The sequence below is a fragment of the Chiloscyllium punctatum genome, chromosome 15, assembly GCF_047496795.1.
Source record: "Chiloscyllium punctatum isolate Juve2018m chromosome 15, sChiPun1.3, whole genome shotgun sequence".
Classification (NCBI taxonomy): Eukaryota; Metazoa; Chordata; class Chondrichthyes; order Orectolobiformes; family Hemiscylliidae; genus Chiloscyllium; species Chiloscyllium punctatum.
Window position 1 is genome coordinate 81372394 of NC_092753.1, and position 17705 is coordinate 81390098.

The 17705-nt window shown below is 38.5% G+C and overlaps 1 protein-coding gene across 3 annotated transcripts in view; it reads right to left on the reverse strand.

The window, feature by feature from the left end:
* The window catches only part of hlcs (holocarboxylase synthetase (biotin-(proprionyl-CoA-carboxylase (ATP-hydrolysing)) ligase)), a 163685-nt gene that overhangs the window by 15096 nt on the left and 130884 nt on the right, over window positions 1-17705 (reverse strand). For all 3 annotated transcript variants that reach the window (XM_072585634.1, XM_072585635.1, XM_072585636.1), the window contains 2 exons: window positions 13089-13203; window positions 6174-6387 (listed from right to left, as the gene is read on the reverse strand). In XM_072585634.1, the coding sequence (XP_072441735.1) occupies window positions 6174-6387; window positions 13089-13203 (329 nt within the window). The remainder of the gene's footprint in view (window positions 1-6173; window positions 6388-13088; window positions 13204-17705) is intronic.

The window sequence follows — 17705 nt, forward strand, 5'->3', positions numbered from 1 at the left end:
GCCATGTGAAACTTCTCTACCAAAAGCCTCTGGAACTTGATTGAGTTTTCAAATACTAGTAGTTTTGCCCCCTGGCCAAACTTGTAGTAGCAGACTGTGACTAATTCTCAGAGATGCAAATCCAAGCAAACTGAAATTAGGATTGGATCTCTACCATGACGGTGAGCTGTCGGCAATGCAGCTTTGTCAACAGTAAACACAGTCGACATGAGAAGTCGTCACATTTTATTCTTTGCTTTCAGACTCATGGTCCCAAGAAAGGCATCTCTACATTAACTCATCTTTTTGTGTATTGTGTATGGGATTAAGGGGATATAGTCTTAATTCCAGATCATCACTGAGGTGTGAATCAAAGTTAGCCACTTGCTTTAATGTTAAGTTTTGCTTGTGATAAAAGATTATTTTTAGTTCATAAAGGAAGTTTGGTGAATATTTCTTTTATCCTGAACAGTAGTGATAAAAAGAAGTACCTGACTATTTTGGTAACTGAATTCACAAATTTATACTCATGGAATGACTAATGGAGTAGTGGATCTATTTTATTACCTGTGACTGTCTTGGCACTTGTCCTACATGAATTACCAATTGTGTGTGCCTTATATTTGTAATCCCTTTGTCCATGTCATTAAATTCCTACATGATCTCAAAGTCACGTTCTCTGTAACCTCCTCCAAACCAACTCTGTTCCTCTCACCTCTAGTACATGCTCTTTGCCATCAGACCACTGATGGTTTTATTTTCTGCAAATTCAGTTCCACACTCTGAATCTCTCGTCAAATCCCTCTACTTCACCCTGTATCATTTTTTAAAAAAAAATTCACATCTCCAATGAAGTTATTGTTAATCCCTCCCTAAAACATGATACTTTGGCTAACTTTTAGTTTCTGTCGTGTCTCTATGAAGCACTTTGCGATGTTTATGCTAAAGATCATGTTTAAATATAACTAGTTATTGTTTATTTAATAAAGATTAAGCTTTATAACCTCTCTGATTGGGACTTTGCTTTTCCTAAATAATTTTACTTTCATTTGGATATAACGGCAACGCATCAATTACATTCGGTTCCTTTAATTAAAAACACATATACTAATGAATGAATCACACATTTTACTTCAGCAAGTTAGTATTGTAAATTATTTTGATCAATCTGTTCAGACAGGTTATGAGACACCTCTGGAACAGCTGTGACATGAGCCTAGACTATTTGGACCAGAGGTAGGATGCTACCACTGCACTACAAAAGATCCTAAATTAGTGGTGTAGAATGCAATAAATTGCCTCTGGTACCATTAATCAAGGCTCTTGTTTTCAGTTCAGGAAACTCAAGTATGAGTCGAGGCTAGCAATCAATAAAATATGTTATTTTTCACATATTGTTAGTAAAAGACATTCAAACTGCATTCTGGCAACATCAGTGTAATCTCAGAGTACAGAACATGTTTTTTTTAACAAAAAAAACTGTCTTAATTTATCATTCACAAAGGTGGGCCATATCTCTTAGCTACCATTGAGAAAGTGCAAAATTTCCTTCAGGAGTTAGCAAATGAGATACAAATCCCATGAACATTTTCCCAAAAATAATTATGAACCTGCAATCAGATGCTATTTTAACCTTCAGAGAAGCAAACATTCAGGATAAAGAGTTTTAGAAATCACTTTTTCTTAATTTGTACAGATTAAATCCATAACATTTTACATTGTGATTTTGATTTCATTGTATATTGAAGGGGTATTGTAAATATTGGGCTTAGACAGGATGATAATATATGCATAAGGTGATAGAAAGCGGTTCTCAAGTGACTCTGTGGTACAGCCGTTGCTTAATTTGGAACCTAACCATACAAGGAACAAAGAGGTCTTAAACTCAATTCCCAGTCTGTGTTAAATTAGCTAATCTTGGTCATGGCAAAGATAGGGATGCTAAAATTTCCATGGCATTCTTGGAGATTGAGACTGAAAAGAGAAAAATTAACAGCCACAGCTTCACTTCCTAATCTGTGTCCAATGATTTCAGCTAGAAGTTGGACGAGTTAGAACCTGCAGTAAGAATAGGTTCAAGCACAGCTGTGACGCCCTCAGATTTTAAGATAAACTGACAACATTCAATGTTGGGTCAAGAATAACTGAGCAGCCACAGTTTCACAATATCAGAAGAGGAGAGTAATTGTGGGTTTAAAAAAAGGACACAAAGAACAAATGCAACAGACAGGAAGCAAAAGATGTATGGTATTCTAAACTTGTCTGCATCATTTCCAATCTAGCTCATAGCAGAACAGCAGAGATTCAGCAAGTCAGTCAGGATAACGGTTGTTGGTTCACATATGCAAACTACAATTTCATTGTCTGGATTAATTCAATTTCAAAATAAGAAAGTTCACAGAGCGCAGCAAAATAAAGAGAATAAATCATTTGGTGCTTATGGGTTCATTTATTCAGGCAGCTCCTGACCAAGCGGTCATAAGAATTCATTTGGATGTAAATTTTTCCACCAGTCCGCTAAATAGGCCAAGCTACTATACTGAACCAAATGCAAATCATAAACATGTTCAAATATCCTTATATCGCTTCGCCGTCTTCAAAAAAGCTTCCAAATACTAGTTGTTACATATTGCATTCACAGAAGTCTCATTGTGCTCCCCAACGTTACTTTGAAGATGGTATTGATTAAATCCTCTAGTTTAAGAAAAGCCCAGCCAATATACTGTGTTGCTTAGCCTACAGATGTTCTGATATATTAAAGAAGTTGGTAAATATTCTTAAAATATATGCAACATTCAAACAATGCATAAAGTAAATCAGATTAATTTATCTTAAAAAGGAATGTATTAGAAAAAATATGCTGCTAAGCTTTAAAATGCTGAGACTTGTAATTACCTCTCAATCTTTTCCTGGCATCTTCTGCCACTCAGTCTCAACACTGGACTGAATTTCAACACAACAAAAAAAAACTGTATTTTCTTTTCAGTTCCAACATCTGAATCATTCCCTGTTAATCCATGTATTTACTTAGTGTGTGTGCACAGCCCAAACTTGGCTCCAACACTCCCTGTCCTTGGTTCTTAGTAAAATGCAATGCCAAATCTCTCTTTGTTCAGGCAGATTTTCAAAATGTTCTTTGCAAACAGTCTACTTGAACTACAGAACGAGCCACCTTTTGTAGATGACAAGAAATTACTTTCAATGATTTTGGAAGAACCTGATTGTGTTGTGGTAGCATAGTGTGCAGTCACAATACATTGCATCTTGAGACAGACTAGTCTACAATGATGTGGAAAACTGACAAGCAGCAAGTCAGGCCAATGAGAGAAAGGAAAAATAAAAAAGGGTTCAACCCAGGAAGTTACTTTCATTGCAATTGGCTTTAAAACAGGATTGGTAAGAATGTAGGCAGTTGTATGAAAAGGGAAGGAAAAATGTAAGTAGACTTATTCACATTGAAGGAATTATCTGCAAATGTAGTATTCTTTGATTCCAGTTTTCAGAAATTTGAGTTTTCGGCAGAGGCAAAGAAAGTTAGTCTTGTTTGTTTTGGAAAGGATACGGAGGCAACCCAATTAAAATCTTGAAGATTACTTATGAAGATAATTCACATTGAAGATCCAACCAATTTTTTTTTAACAACAGCAAAGGTTTCAAGTATCAGGGAGACTAAATTTAAAGAAATAAATAGCTAAATAATAACAAGCAGGGAGAACAAATGGGCTCAAGAGGCGATAAAGGGGTGACAATGTTGCCACTTTACTGTTAAAACAAAACAGTTTCAAGTTTGTATTGGCAGGGAAGAATACTGTGACAGTTAAGATCCAAATCTGATTCTCCAGTGCACTAAAGTCAAGCACTTCCAAAACCAGCAGAGACAGCTGCAGCAGATACCGAGCTTTGTAAACAAAATTTTGAAAGCCAACTGTCTTGGAATTGAGCCTGTTCCAAACTTCTTGCAGAGGCATCAAGACTTCTTTGATGGATTTTACAATCAAAACAGATGTCACTTTCTTTTGATTCATTTATCCAGCTACAAAAGTTATGGGCACTCTATTAATAATTTAATCTTCATAGTCTTCTGACTCAATAGAGAGCAGTCAACAAAAATAAAGCTTTAGGCAAGACATTGTAACAAGGTCAACCAGGTGGACCTCATAGAATATGAGTTCCCTGATTGAGGCAGTTAATCTGGTCCAGAGCCCAGGCTGGCAGGTATAAACAGGAATGTCAAACATCCTGTTCACTCAGAGCTGACACCCAAGGGAGCTGGATTAGGGTCAAGGACTCTCCACATGTAAATAAAGTGTGATGTGGTGATGGGATACTGGCCTCTGTGCAAATATTACATCAGCAAGGACAATGGGATTAATGATGTAACTATGCATAAGGACTTCAAACAGGCACTACAATTGGCTATATCACTGGAAAATGCGACAAGTGAACCATACGAGTTGCAGGGTATTCCCATGAAAGTGGACATCCTCACCAGTCCAACTGAGCTTGAAGAACATCACTTGAAGAACATCAATTGCATAACTTCACTCAGAACAAATCCTGAATAGAAGAGGGAAACCAAAAGGCTGTCAAAACCAGAACTGAAATCTTTTTGGATCCAGAAAGACCAGATCACAGTAAAAGAGGGCACATTGTTATGGGGAGCAAGAGTGATTGTCCTGAGCAAAGGTTGCTACCAGGAACTGTCTGAACTCCACGAGGTCATCCTGGGGTTTCCAAAGTGAAGGTGTTGGTGAACAAATATATCTGGTGGCTAGGACAGGAAGCAGACATAGTTACGTTGGTGGGGCAGTGCCCAGAGGGCCAACATGGACAGAAATTATTGCCATCAGCTCATCACATTCATGAGAATGGCTGGTTAAACCCTTGACTCAGTTACACGTCAACTGCGCTGGTCCTTTCATGAGCTCAATGTTCTTAGTCATTATGGACATCTGCTTAAAATGGCTGGACAGGAATAGAGTTTATTTGTTTATGATGATAGAAAAACTGCACAAGTGTTTTGCAATACACGGACTCCCGGAAGTGTTGGACACAGATAATGGGCCATTATCACCAGCAGGGAATTAGTATATTTCCTAAAGTTGAATGGTATTTCACACAGAAGGACAACTCCACACCATCCATTATCCAGTGGTCTGGCAGAAAGACCAGTCCAAACTTTGAAGATAGACTTAAAGAAACAGCCTACAGCTTCACTCGATACCAAAGTGTCCCAGTTCCTATTTGATTATCGGATGACCCCTCATGCAACTACAGAGATAGCACCAGCAGAATTGCAAATGGGGAGTAAACTCTGCACCAGGTTAAATCTGATCTTTCTGGATCTGTGTCAGGGAGATGTGAAATGGTAGCAGGCATGCCATACTGGACACAAGACTCTGCTCAGCGAGAGAGACAGTTTAATTCAAGGGACTAAGTTTGGTGTAGGAACTATGAGAATTGCCCACTGCATGGGTAAAAGGCATGCTGACGCGAGGTCAGGTTTAGTGATATATGAAGTTTGGGTGGATGTAACGATCTTCAATAACACGTGGACTATATGAAATCTCGCAAATGATGTAGGAGCAAAATATGCCTAGCTTGACTGTTCCGGAACCTGTGGTTCTCCCTCTCTATCAAGTACCTCGGAATCTGAGATGCACGCAGATGTCGCTGCCTTGATGCCTTTGCCGTTTGAAAAAGAGAATGAATTTCTTCTGCAACTGTCTGGGCGCAAGAGGTGAGCTACTGTCCTTACATACTGCCCACATCAGAGGCAGAGTTGGAAGAACCTGACACAGTGCTAAAATGCCCTATAAGGAGCTACCAAAAAAAACAACCTATGTTGTCCGACTCAGGGGCAGGGGAGGGGTGGGGATCTGCCAGGTGAACCTCATAGAACCCCCTAATTGGAACTATTAATCTGATCCAATCAGGGAGCCCTGGCTGAAAGAAAAGAACATGAGTGTCAGACAGTGCTGTTCATTCTGACAACTGGCTCTGAGGCAGCTGCATCAGTGTCAAGGACTGTCCATGTATAAATAAAGGGTGACTAGATGATGGGATACCAGCCTCTGTGAAGTTATTTCAAGCACCTCTAACTTTTCCCAATTGCAAGTACAATATAGCGTAACTGGATCTATTCTACAGAGCAAGAGTATATACATTTTCTACCATAATTTATGTTTACATACCTGTGTAACCATCGTTTATAGTAGAGTGGTAAAACTCCATTTGGTCCTTTGTCCTGGAAAATGCTGATCAGATTTTCAAAGATAGTGACCGTCCTAGCTATCAGCAGGTCTATACGAAGTGTCTGCAAATCTGTTCCATTCTCTTTGTTATGTTGCTGGATGATATCATTGATGCAAATAGTTGGGTTGCTGTTACTTACATTGAATCCACAGCCTTTTGAAGAAAAGGACTACAATCTGTTTTACGTTGTATAAATGCAAGTTACAAACATACACAATGTACTTGATCCTTAACAGGATAAACATCATAAGAGCAATTTTGGCGGGTTGATTAGCTTAAGATGCACATGACAGTGCTAATTCAATCAAACAATTAGTTAAATAGAATAGACTTGTATATTACAAGTGAAATATCAATAATCTGTACCAAGTTAAACTGTATGACTGATACTTTATTTATAACAACTCTAACTAGTTAGTGTCAGCTTAGGTAACAAAACCACAATATACTGGAAATATTCAGCAAATCTGGCAGCTTTTACGGAGAGGGAAATGGAGTTAATATTTCAGGCCATTGAATACTGATGAATGGTCACTAACCTGAAATGTTAAAACTGTTCCACCTGCCACAGCTGCCAGATTTATTGATAATCTCAAGAATTATGTTTTTATTTTGAACATCCAACATCCATATTTTGCTTTTGTTATCAGTTTGTAAAATGCACAGATCATCCAGTAACAATTGAAAGGTTTGAAGAAAATGCTCATTCTATTTATGTCATTGGTTTTCTTGTTTCTATTGCAAATTCTGAGAGAACAAAAGCCTTTCATTAAATAAAACTAAGCCCAACAACAAACTATGTGTCAGTAGTGATTTCAGGCATTTATGGTTAAAAAACAATTTATACATTCAAAACCTGTGTCTATTGCATAAATTTAGTCATCCAGATTTACACTTAAAAAATGTATCATTCTGTGGCAAAACTGCTTCAGTATTTCTGTTATTTCCATTTTTCTTAAAGAAAATTGGCAATTGGATTGAAGCTGACTAGCAGCACCAGTGATATACATCTTATTAGACACTGAAGTATGTGTGTTCTCCTCAGATGATCCTTTTCAATTGTAAGTACTGGAAATTACATTATTCCTTTTTTTTAATGAGCACAGCAGTTGAGTGATTTATTTAAGGTCTTCAGCTCTTATTTCTTTTCCATAGAGAGGGCTATGAATCTTCCACAGATGTGAAAGGAGCAAAAGGTTTCACATGGATCTCTGATCGAGATGCTATTCAGCAGCTCTGTGAACAAGAAGCTTGCATAATCAAAAAAACGGGCTGTTATAGTGGCAGTCATTCTTTTGAGACCATCATGGCTGAGATCTAATGAAAAAACCTGTTCCATGTCAAAGCTGTGCTTTTTATTTTGAAGGCACACTTATCAAATTTGATCATGTACAGTCAAGTTACTTAGAGTCACAGAGACATAGAGATGTACAGTACAGAAACAGACCCTTCAGTCCAACGCATCCATGCTGACCAGATATCCTAACCTCATCTAGTTCCATTTGCCAGCAGTTGGCCCATATCCCTCTAACCCCTTCCTATTCATATACCCATCCAGATACCTTCTAAATGTTGCAATTGTACCAGCTGCCACTATTTCCTCTGGCAGCTCATTTCACACACGTATCACCCTCTGCATTAAAAATTTGCCTCTTAGGTTTCTTTCATTTCTTTCCCTTCTCACCCTAAACCTATGCCCTCTCGCTCGGGACTCCTCCACCCCAGGAAAAAACCTTCTCTATTTATCCTATCCATGCCCCTCACGATTTTATAAAACTCTTCTATAGGTCACCCCTCAGCCTCTGATGCTCCAGGGAAAATAGCCCCAGCCTATTCAGCCTCTCCCTATAGCTCAAATCCTCCAACCCCTTGTAAATCTTTTCTGAACCCTTTCAAGTTTCACAGCATTCTTCTGACAGGAAGGAGACCAGAACTGCATGCAATATTCCAAAACTGACCTAACCAACATCCTGTACAGCCACAACATGACCTCCCAACTCATATATTCAATACTCTGACTAATAAAGGAAACAACACCAAACACCTTCTTCAATATCATATCTACCTGTGACTCTCCTTTCAAGGAACTGTGAACCTGCACTCCAAGGTCTCTTTGTTCAGCAACACTCCCTAGAACCTTACCATTAAGTGTATAAGTCTGGCTAAGATTTGCTTTTCCAAAATGCAGCACCTCACATTTACCTAAATTAAACTCCATCTGCCACATCTCAGCTCATTGGCCCATCTGATCAAGATCCTGTTATAATCTGAGGTAACCTTCTTCACTGTCCACTGCACCTCCAATTTTAGTGTCATCTGCAAACTTACTAACTACATCTCCTATGTTCACATCCAAATCATTTATATAAGTGATGAAAAGTAGCAGATCCAGCACTGATCCTTATGGCACTCCACTGGTCACAGGCCTCCAGTCTGAAAAGCAACCCTCCACCACCACCTTCTATCTTCTATCTTTGAGCCAGTTCTGCATCCAAATGGCTAGTTCTCTCTGTATTCCATGAGATCTAACCTTGCTAACCAGTCTCCCATGGGGAACTTGTCCAATGCCTACTGAAGTCCATATAGATCATGTCCACTGCTCTGTCCTCATCAATCCTCTTTGTTAATTCTTCAAAAAACTCAATCAAGTTCATGAGACATGATTTCCCACATACAAGGCCATGCTGACTATTCTTAATCAGTCCTTGCCTTTCTAAATACATTTAAATCCTGCCCCTCAGGATTCCCTCCAACAACTTGCCCACAACCAAAGTCAGGCTAATCAGTCTATAGTTCCCTGGCTTTTCCTTATCACCTTTCTTAAATGGTGGCACAAATGTTAGCCAACCTCCAGTCTTCTGGCTCCTCACCTGTGACTATTGATGATACAAATATCTCAGCAAGGGGCCCAGCAATCACTTCCCTAGCTTCCCACAGAGTTCTAAGGTATACCTGAACTATACCGGAGCATCAAAGTCTGAGGGGTGACCTTATAGAGGTTTACAAAATTACGATGGGGATGGATAAGGTAAGTAAACAAAGTCTTTTTCATGGGGTTAGGGAGTCCAAAACTAGAGAGAATAGGTTTAAGGTGAGAAGGGAAAGATTTAAAAGGGATCTAAGGGGCAGCGATTTTACACAAAGGGTGGTACGTGTATGGAATGAGTTGCCAGAACAAATGATGGAGGCTAGTACAATTGCAACATTTAAAAGGCATCTGGATGGAAATATGAATAGGAAGGATTTGGAAGGATATGGACCAAATGCTGGTAAATGGGACTAGATTAATTTAGAATATCTAGTCGGCGTGAACAAATTGGACTGAAGGGTCTGCTTCTCTGCGGGATACCTCCAAGACTCTATGACTCTATGCACTTTTATGGAATTTATCTCACTGCATAGAAAAAATGAAAAATAGCACATCAGTAAAAGGAGATAAATTTCACAGTAGAAAATTTTAGACAAGAAATATTTTGCAATCAATGAGTTCACAAAGCATTATGAGGGCCAAGTACTCTGGGGAAGTGGTGGAGTAGAAAAGTAATTAGACCTTTGAAGAAAACAACCTGCTCGGTACAAGATTTTGAATTGCTTCAATTTGAGTGGTGGAATTAATGGATCTAAAACTCCATTTCAACTGGCCATTATTTTTAAGATCCTCGCCTTCAGCTTTAGACATTCTGGTTTATTAAAGGAAGTAGCTACATAAACAGTGGTTGCCCTGGTTGTCAACTTCCAAGAAACAGCAGATTCTAGAAAAGTCCAAGAAGAATGGAAAAATGCCAATGTAATCCTGTCTTTTAAAAAGGGATGGAGGCAAAATCCAAGAAACTATAGATCAATTAGTTTAATGTCAGGTATCAGGGAAATGTTTGTTTTTTGGAACGGATGTAAAAGCAGAGAATTAGAAATACATACTATGATCAAGCAGAGTCAGCATGGCTTCATGAAGGGGAAAATATGCCGGACAAATTTACTTAAATTCTTTGAGGATGTAACACGCAGAATAGATAAAAGAGAAGCAGTGGATGTAAAATACTTGGATTTTCAGCAAGCATTTGATATAGAACCATGCATTAGGCCATAAGTTAAGAGCCATGGTGTTGGAGGTAGTATATTCAGCATGGATCAAAATTGATCAACTAACAAGAGGCAGAGATTTGGAATGGAGGGCAACTTCTAAGATGGCAATCTGTGGCTACTGCCACTGGGATCAGTGCTGAGGCCAAAATCTTTTGCAATATATATTAATGACTTGGATGAGGAAAATCAATGTGTAACTGTCAAGTTTGCAGAAGACACAAAAACAGATGTAAAAAAAGTGGTAAGGACACAAAAAGTCTACAGAGGATACAGACATGTTAAGCAAATGGGCAAGAACATAATATGGAGAAATGTAAGGTTAGGCACTTTGGTGAATAGAGGAAGAATAGAGGAGCTGAATACTATTTAAACAGAGGACAAAAACTCGGAATTTGGGAGTCCTCATCCACGATTCATTAAACGCTAGTATTCAAATTCTGTGTGTAACAGGGAAAGCAATTGGAATGTTGACCTTTATTTCAAAGTGAATGAAGTATAAAGATAGGGATGTTTTACTAAATCTGTTCTTTTTGGGGCCCTTATCTAAAGGAGATATACTGGTGTTGAAAGCAGCCCAGACATTAGGCTGACCCCTGGTATGAAGGGATGATTTTATGAGGAAGGTAAACTAGGTTGAGCCGATATACATTGGAATATAGAAGAATGATAGGCAATCTTATTGAAACAAACATGATTCTTAAGGGACTTGACAGGGCATATAAAGAAATGTTTATTTCCCCTTGTGGGGGAGTCTGGGACAAGAGGACATAATATCAGACTAAGGGATTGCACATTTAAGATAGGGGAGGTGGAATTTCTTCTCTCAAAAGGATGACACATCTGTGGAATTCTTTACCAAACAGGTGCTGTTGAGACCAAATTGTTAAGTATGTTCAAGGCTAAGACTGACATTTTTAATCAGTCAGGAATCAAGGATTACAGTGAAAAGGCAGGAAAGTGGAGTTCAGGATTAACAAATTAGTTGATCTTGATCTTGAATGGCAGAACACAATAGGCTGAATGGCCTACTTCTGCTCCTATATCTTCTGGTTTGTGTAAGCGATCCAACTATTAGGTAAAAGGAGATTTATTTGACTAGTATGACCTCTTTTCAAAGGTAGTAAATTCAGAAAAATTTCTTTAAATCAAATGATTTAAAGAAAAACAAAATATAGTCTGTCACTTAATTAATAAGATATTATCAGCAAGACCCTACCCCTTTTCTGCAATAGCCTTGATCAGAATAATGTGATTCAGAGGTGATGGAAAAATAGCATATGTAGAATCCTCCAAATTAGAGGGTGCATGTGGAGGTGTGTGTGCATGTATGTGATGAATTGGTTGTTGGGGGGAGAACGTTTATGGAAATGGCTCACAAGTTTCAGGAACTAAGGAAATGAAGCATTTTCTACTATGTAACATACACTTAAACATAACCCAGAATAAGGATTTGTTTCCCAGAATTCCCCAACTGAATGTTACAGCACATAATGCTTCAGTTTAGGGAATGGATGGCAGAGTGGCTCAGTGCTTAGCACTGCTGCCGCACAATGCCAGGGTCCTGGATTCAATTCAGCCTTAAGTGACTGCCTTTACGTAGATTGCACTTTCTCCCGGTGTCTGTGTGGGTTTCTGCCGAGTGCTCCAGTTTCCTTAGTTTCCAATCTTTGCAGGTTAGATAGATTGGTCATGCTAAATTGCCTCGGAATGTCCAGGGATGTGCAGCATAGGTGGATTAGCCATGGTAAATGTGAGATTACAGGGACGGGGTAAGGGCTGGGTCTGCCTGTGACACTCTTCAGAGGGTTGGTACAGATTTGATGGCCAAATGGCCTCTTTCCATTCAGTCAGGATTCTGTGATTCAAATGTATCTATGACAGGAAGCCACTGAGCCTGATCACAAAGTAACATTCCTTTACACAAAACAGGTTCAAAACACATGACATCTGTTATTACAATTCTGCAGTGTAATTTTTGTTTGTTTTATGAAAAGTAAAGTGACAATAACAGACACAAAAACAGAAATTGCTGGAGAAACTCAGCAGGTCTGACAGCATTTGTGGAGGGAAAGCAGAGTTAATGTTTTGGGTTCAATGAGCCTTTTAAGAAGGGGTCAAATATTAACTCAGCTTTCTCTCCACAGATGTTGCCAGACCTGCTGAGTTTCTCCAGCAATTTGTGTTTTGGTTTCAGATTTCCAGAATCTGTAGTTTGTCAGATTTTTGATTAAAACCAACAGTGAATACAAAAAACATTACAGAAAATACTCCATTAATTCAAAACCATTAGTCACAACTAATAGGTGTACATGCACAACACAGAATTCATGAGACCTTCTTGATGGGAGTAAACATCAAACTTACAACAATAGCTGACTATATATGATTTGCTGGGAAAAGGTGAATCATATCACAATCAATACACCATTATATTTTCTTTTTAATTGTCATACATGCACAATTAGAACTCAGAATAATGAAGATCTGATGTCTGATGATTAACAAGGATAGGAGGGGAACAATTCTAATAAATAGGCAAAGATTCCTGTGCATAAAGTTTGCACTGATGTAACACATGACATTTCAATTATTAGGTTAGTAATACAATTTCATTAAGGACCAGAAATATTTGAATCACCATGAAAATAAAATACTTAGTATTTTTATCATAAAAGCTTAAAAGTAATATGTTTTACTTGGAAGCATCCAATCATTTAACTTAATTGGAAATAAATCTCTGAAACACCAAATAAATTACTTTTAGTACATACCAACAAGTACATGAAAAGTTGCTCCCATCAAAGTAGAGTTAACCAGGACTCCACCTAGCTTCATGAGATTACTATAGTATATATCATTCGGCCATTTAAGCCTCAGATCGATATCCTAAACAAAAAAGAATTACATGACATTCATTATACTTTCATTAGCACAAGAAAATAAATGCATTGTCCAAAATGAAAATGTATAAGAAATTCAAGAAATTCCTAATTAGCCACTTCTATTACATCACATCAATAAATTAATTTTAAAGACACTCATGAAACATTCAACCACTGGGTTCAACTGAGTACCAAATCCAGGATTCAATAAAAATTAAATGGCTACTTCATTTTATTGATTTTTTTGTTGTTTCAGTACAGTCACAGTTTTTCCTAAGTACTTCATAGGTGTGTGTGAATGTATGTGTATCACACATGTACAATAAAGAGGAAAACAATATTTTTTAAAAGTTAGGCTTCTCATTGTAGATTAAAGAATGTTGAGCAGTGTCAAATGTTCCAGGATTCCAGAATATGCTCAATGTAACCATTCTACCTAAGTAATAAGCTTCCTTCCTTTGCCCATCTCCATCCCAGAATTCATCCAGAAAACAGCTGCAACTCCTTCCATAGAGGACAAAAAAAAATGGAGATCTGATCAACTTTAGCAACTTAATGGCAGTTTATTGTCCAATTTATTGTCCTGCATGCAATTGATTTGCTGTAACCTGAATTAGTAATTTGCATCTGCAGATAAAATGTTATTAATATCTAAATTACAAAATGTTTGCTTCAACTTTGAATTCCATGTTTTTTCTTGTTAGTTGTCATTTTTGTTTGCTAAGGTTCTTTTTTCATTGACTACAGAAAATATATTTTAGAACTGGGATAAAACAAGCTCAAAGTTCTATGCTGCACTAAATGCAAGAATTATCACTAAGAACAAATGTTGGTGCATTACCATTCCAATATAAATCACAAATTGTTTATGTATGCCAAAACACAGAATAAAATAAAGGTCACCTACATCATCTGTAAATGACATGCTATCAAATTCCAACAATAGTCTCAGGTGAATACTGAACTCGAGTATTTCAAAATCTTTGTTAAAGAATGCATGACCTTGTCTTAAAAAATAGTACTTCCATAGATTTTAAATCTTGGCTGGTTTGATGGAATTAAGTTGCATTACTATAACGTAAATGAATTAATTATTGAAGAAAGTGCCTTTCCAAACCACTGTTTGAGTAGATTGCCTTGGGTCTCTATCATGGTTCAATGCCAAGCAAATTGTTAAACAGAAGTGCAAACTAGTAGTGCTGATGCAATGCAATCTAGCAATTTATCATTTACATAATTGAGTCAAACATCAATTCATACATAAAACCAGTGCCTACAAGAGTCTGTTGGAGTGGCAATAATACATGCAAGGATCTGCAATGCAATGACTCTGCAGTTAGCATTGCTGCCTCACAGCAACTGGGACTTGGCTTTGATTCCAGACTCAGGCAACTGTCTGTGGAGTTTGCACATTCTCCCCATGTCTGCGTGGATTTCCTGGGAGCTCTGATTTCTTTCCATAATCCAAGGATGTGCAGGTTAGGTCGGCAGGCCATGGGAAAATGCAGTGTTACAGGGATATGGCAGGGGATGGGTCTGGGTAGGATGCTCTTTGAGGGCAAGTGTGGACTCGATAAGCTAAATGGCCTGCTTCCATACTGCTGGAATTCTGTGATGTTTCCTTTGAAGCAATATTGTAATTGTATTGCAGCTGACACACAGGCATGTCACCAATACTCCAGAGTATAAATTAACTCAACTGAGCACAAGTAGATTTTTGGTTATGTTTGTGTGCAGGGGCAGAGGACGTTGGGTGTACATGTGCACAGGTCATTGAAACCTCCAGAACAGGCAGACAGCAGTAAGTAAAGCATACAGTAACCTCACTTTATTAATGGGGGCATAAAGTGGAAGGATATTGGACTTATATAAGACACCTGTTAGACCTTTAATGGAGTATTGTGTACAGTTCTGAGTGCTTTTTACAGGAAGGATGTGAACACATTGAGGAAAATGTAGAAGCAGTTTACAATAATGATTCTAGGGTTAAGCAAGTTCAGTTATGAGGACAGATTGAAGAAGTTGAGGCTGTTCTCCTTAGAAAGGAAAGGAGATATGGTAGACATTTTCAAAACCATGAGTTGGCTGGATAGAATGGATAAGGAAAACTGTTGCTGCTTATAAATGAAAAAATCAAAAAGGCATCGATTAAGAAGTAATGTACAAAAGAAGCAAGGATGAAATGAGATGTTCAGGTATGGAAGGTACTGTCAGCAAAAGTGGTTGAGGCAGGTTCAATTGAAGCATTTAAGGGGGCACTTGATGATTATATGGATGAAAATAATGTGCAAGGATATGGGGAAAAGCCAATAGATTGGCTCTAGATAGTGATGTTCATTTAATGGACCAGTGCAGTCATGATGGGCTTAAAAGTCATAGAGTCATACAGTCATAGAAATGAACAGCATGGAAACACACCCTTCAGTCCAACTTGTCTATGCTGATCAGATATCGTAACTTAATCTGGTCCCACTTGCCAGGAGTTGGCACATATCCCTCCAAACCCTTCCTATTCATATACCCATCCTGATGCCTTTTAAATACTATAATTGTACCAGCCGCCACCACTTCCTCTGGCAGCTTATTCCAGATACGCACCAACCTCTGCATGAAAATGTTGGCCCTTAGGTCCCTTTTTTTAATCTTTCCCCTCTCACCCTGAACCTATGCCCGCTAGTACTGGACTCCCCCCCCCACCCCCACTCATGATTTTATAAATCTCTAAGGTCACTCCTCAGCACCCGACGTTCCAGGGAAAATAGCCCCACTCTATTCAACCTCTCCCTGTAGCTCAAATGCTCCAACCCTGGCAACATCCTTGTAAATCTTTTCTGAACCCTTTCATGTTTCACAATATCTTTCCGATAGGAAGGAGGAGATTAGAACTGCATGCAATATTCTAACAGTGGCCTAACCAATGTCCTGTACAGCCACAACATGACCTTTCAACTCATATATTCAATGTTCTGACCAATATTGGAAAGCATATCAAATGCCTTCTTCACTACCCTACCTACCTGCAACTCCACTTTCAAGGAACTATGAACCTGCATTCCAAGGTCTCTTTGTTCAGTAACACTCCCGAGGACCTTACCATTAAGTATATAAGTCCTGCTCTGATTTGCTTTTCCATAATGCAGCACCACACATTTATCTAAATAAAACTCCAATTACCACTCCTCAGTCCACTAACCCATCTGATCAAGTTCTCATTGTACTCTGAGGTAACCTTCTCTGCTGTCCACTACACCTCCAATTTTGGTATCATCTGCAAACTTACTAACTATACCTCCTATGTTCACATCCAAATCATTTATATAAATGACAAAAAGTTGCGGACCCAGCACCAATTCTTATGGCACACCACTGGTCACAGGCCTCCAGTCTGAAAAGCAACCCTCCACCACCACCCTCTGTCTTCTATCTTCAGGCCAGTTCTGTATCCAAATGGCTAGCTTTCCCTGTATTCCATGAGATCTAACCTTGTTAGCCAGTCTCTCATGAGGAACCTTGTTGAACGCCTTACTGAAGTCCATATATCAAAATAATCTGGCAGTTCAGACTGAAGTTAAAGCAGATAGCCGGCTCTCCTACATTTCTAAATATAGCAACAAGCTAACCATTGCACTGAGGAAACAAATCAATTTACACCCATATTAAAATCAATAGAGAAGAGAGTCACACTTCCATCATTCTCTCAGAACAGAAGAGAATTAAACATGAGAAAAACCACCTACTGGTGATCAAAACGTGGGGATCAAAAAGGTAGTCAAAACACATATACCACAGTATGCAGCCTGAAGATTTTCACAAATCACACTTTTTTAAAAATGATAGCTCTTCAACAGAGGTTTATAAAATCATGAAGTGCATGGATAGAATAAATAGACAAAATCTTTTCCCTGGGGTGGGGAAGTGCAGAACTAGAGGGCATAGATTTAGGGTGAGAGGGGAAAGATGTATAAGAGACCTAAGGGGTAACTTTTTCACGCAGAGGGGGGTGCATGTATGGAGTGAGCTGCCAGAGGAAGTGGTGGAGGCTGCTCAAACTGCAACATTCAAAAGGTATCTGGATGGGTATATGAATAGGAAGAGAGTTTGGAAGGATATGAGCCGGGTGCTGGCAAGTGGGACTAGATTAGTTTGGGATATCTGGTTGGCATGGATGAGTTGGACCGAAAAGGTCTGTTTCTGTGCTGTACATCTCTATGATGCTATGATTCTAAGTACTAAAATCAATGAGTAGTCATGACATGGCATTGCATCTTTAGATTGCTTAAGAATGTAAATTTACTAATCTATTATGCAAAGTGAGATTTACCCTTACCAGGGTGTGACATGCTGATACACGCTTTAGCAAGGCCAGTAACACCTTCACCTGTAACAAATGCTCTCCAATCAATCTCAGAAACTCTTCAACAAATATTAACTCCATTGAGCTGGCAAGAATTGAATCTATAGTGTCCACAATATTTTTGCTCCAATTCTGAAAAGGCCAGTGTGACG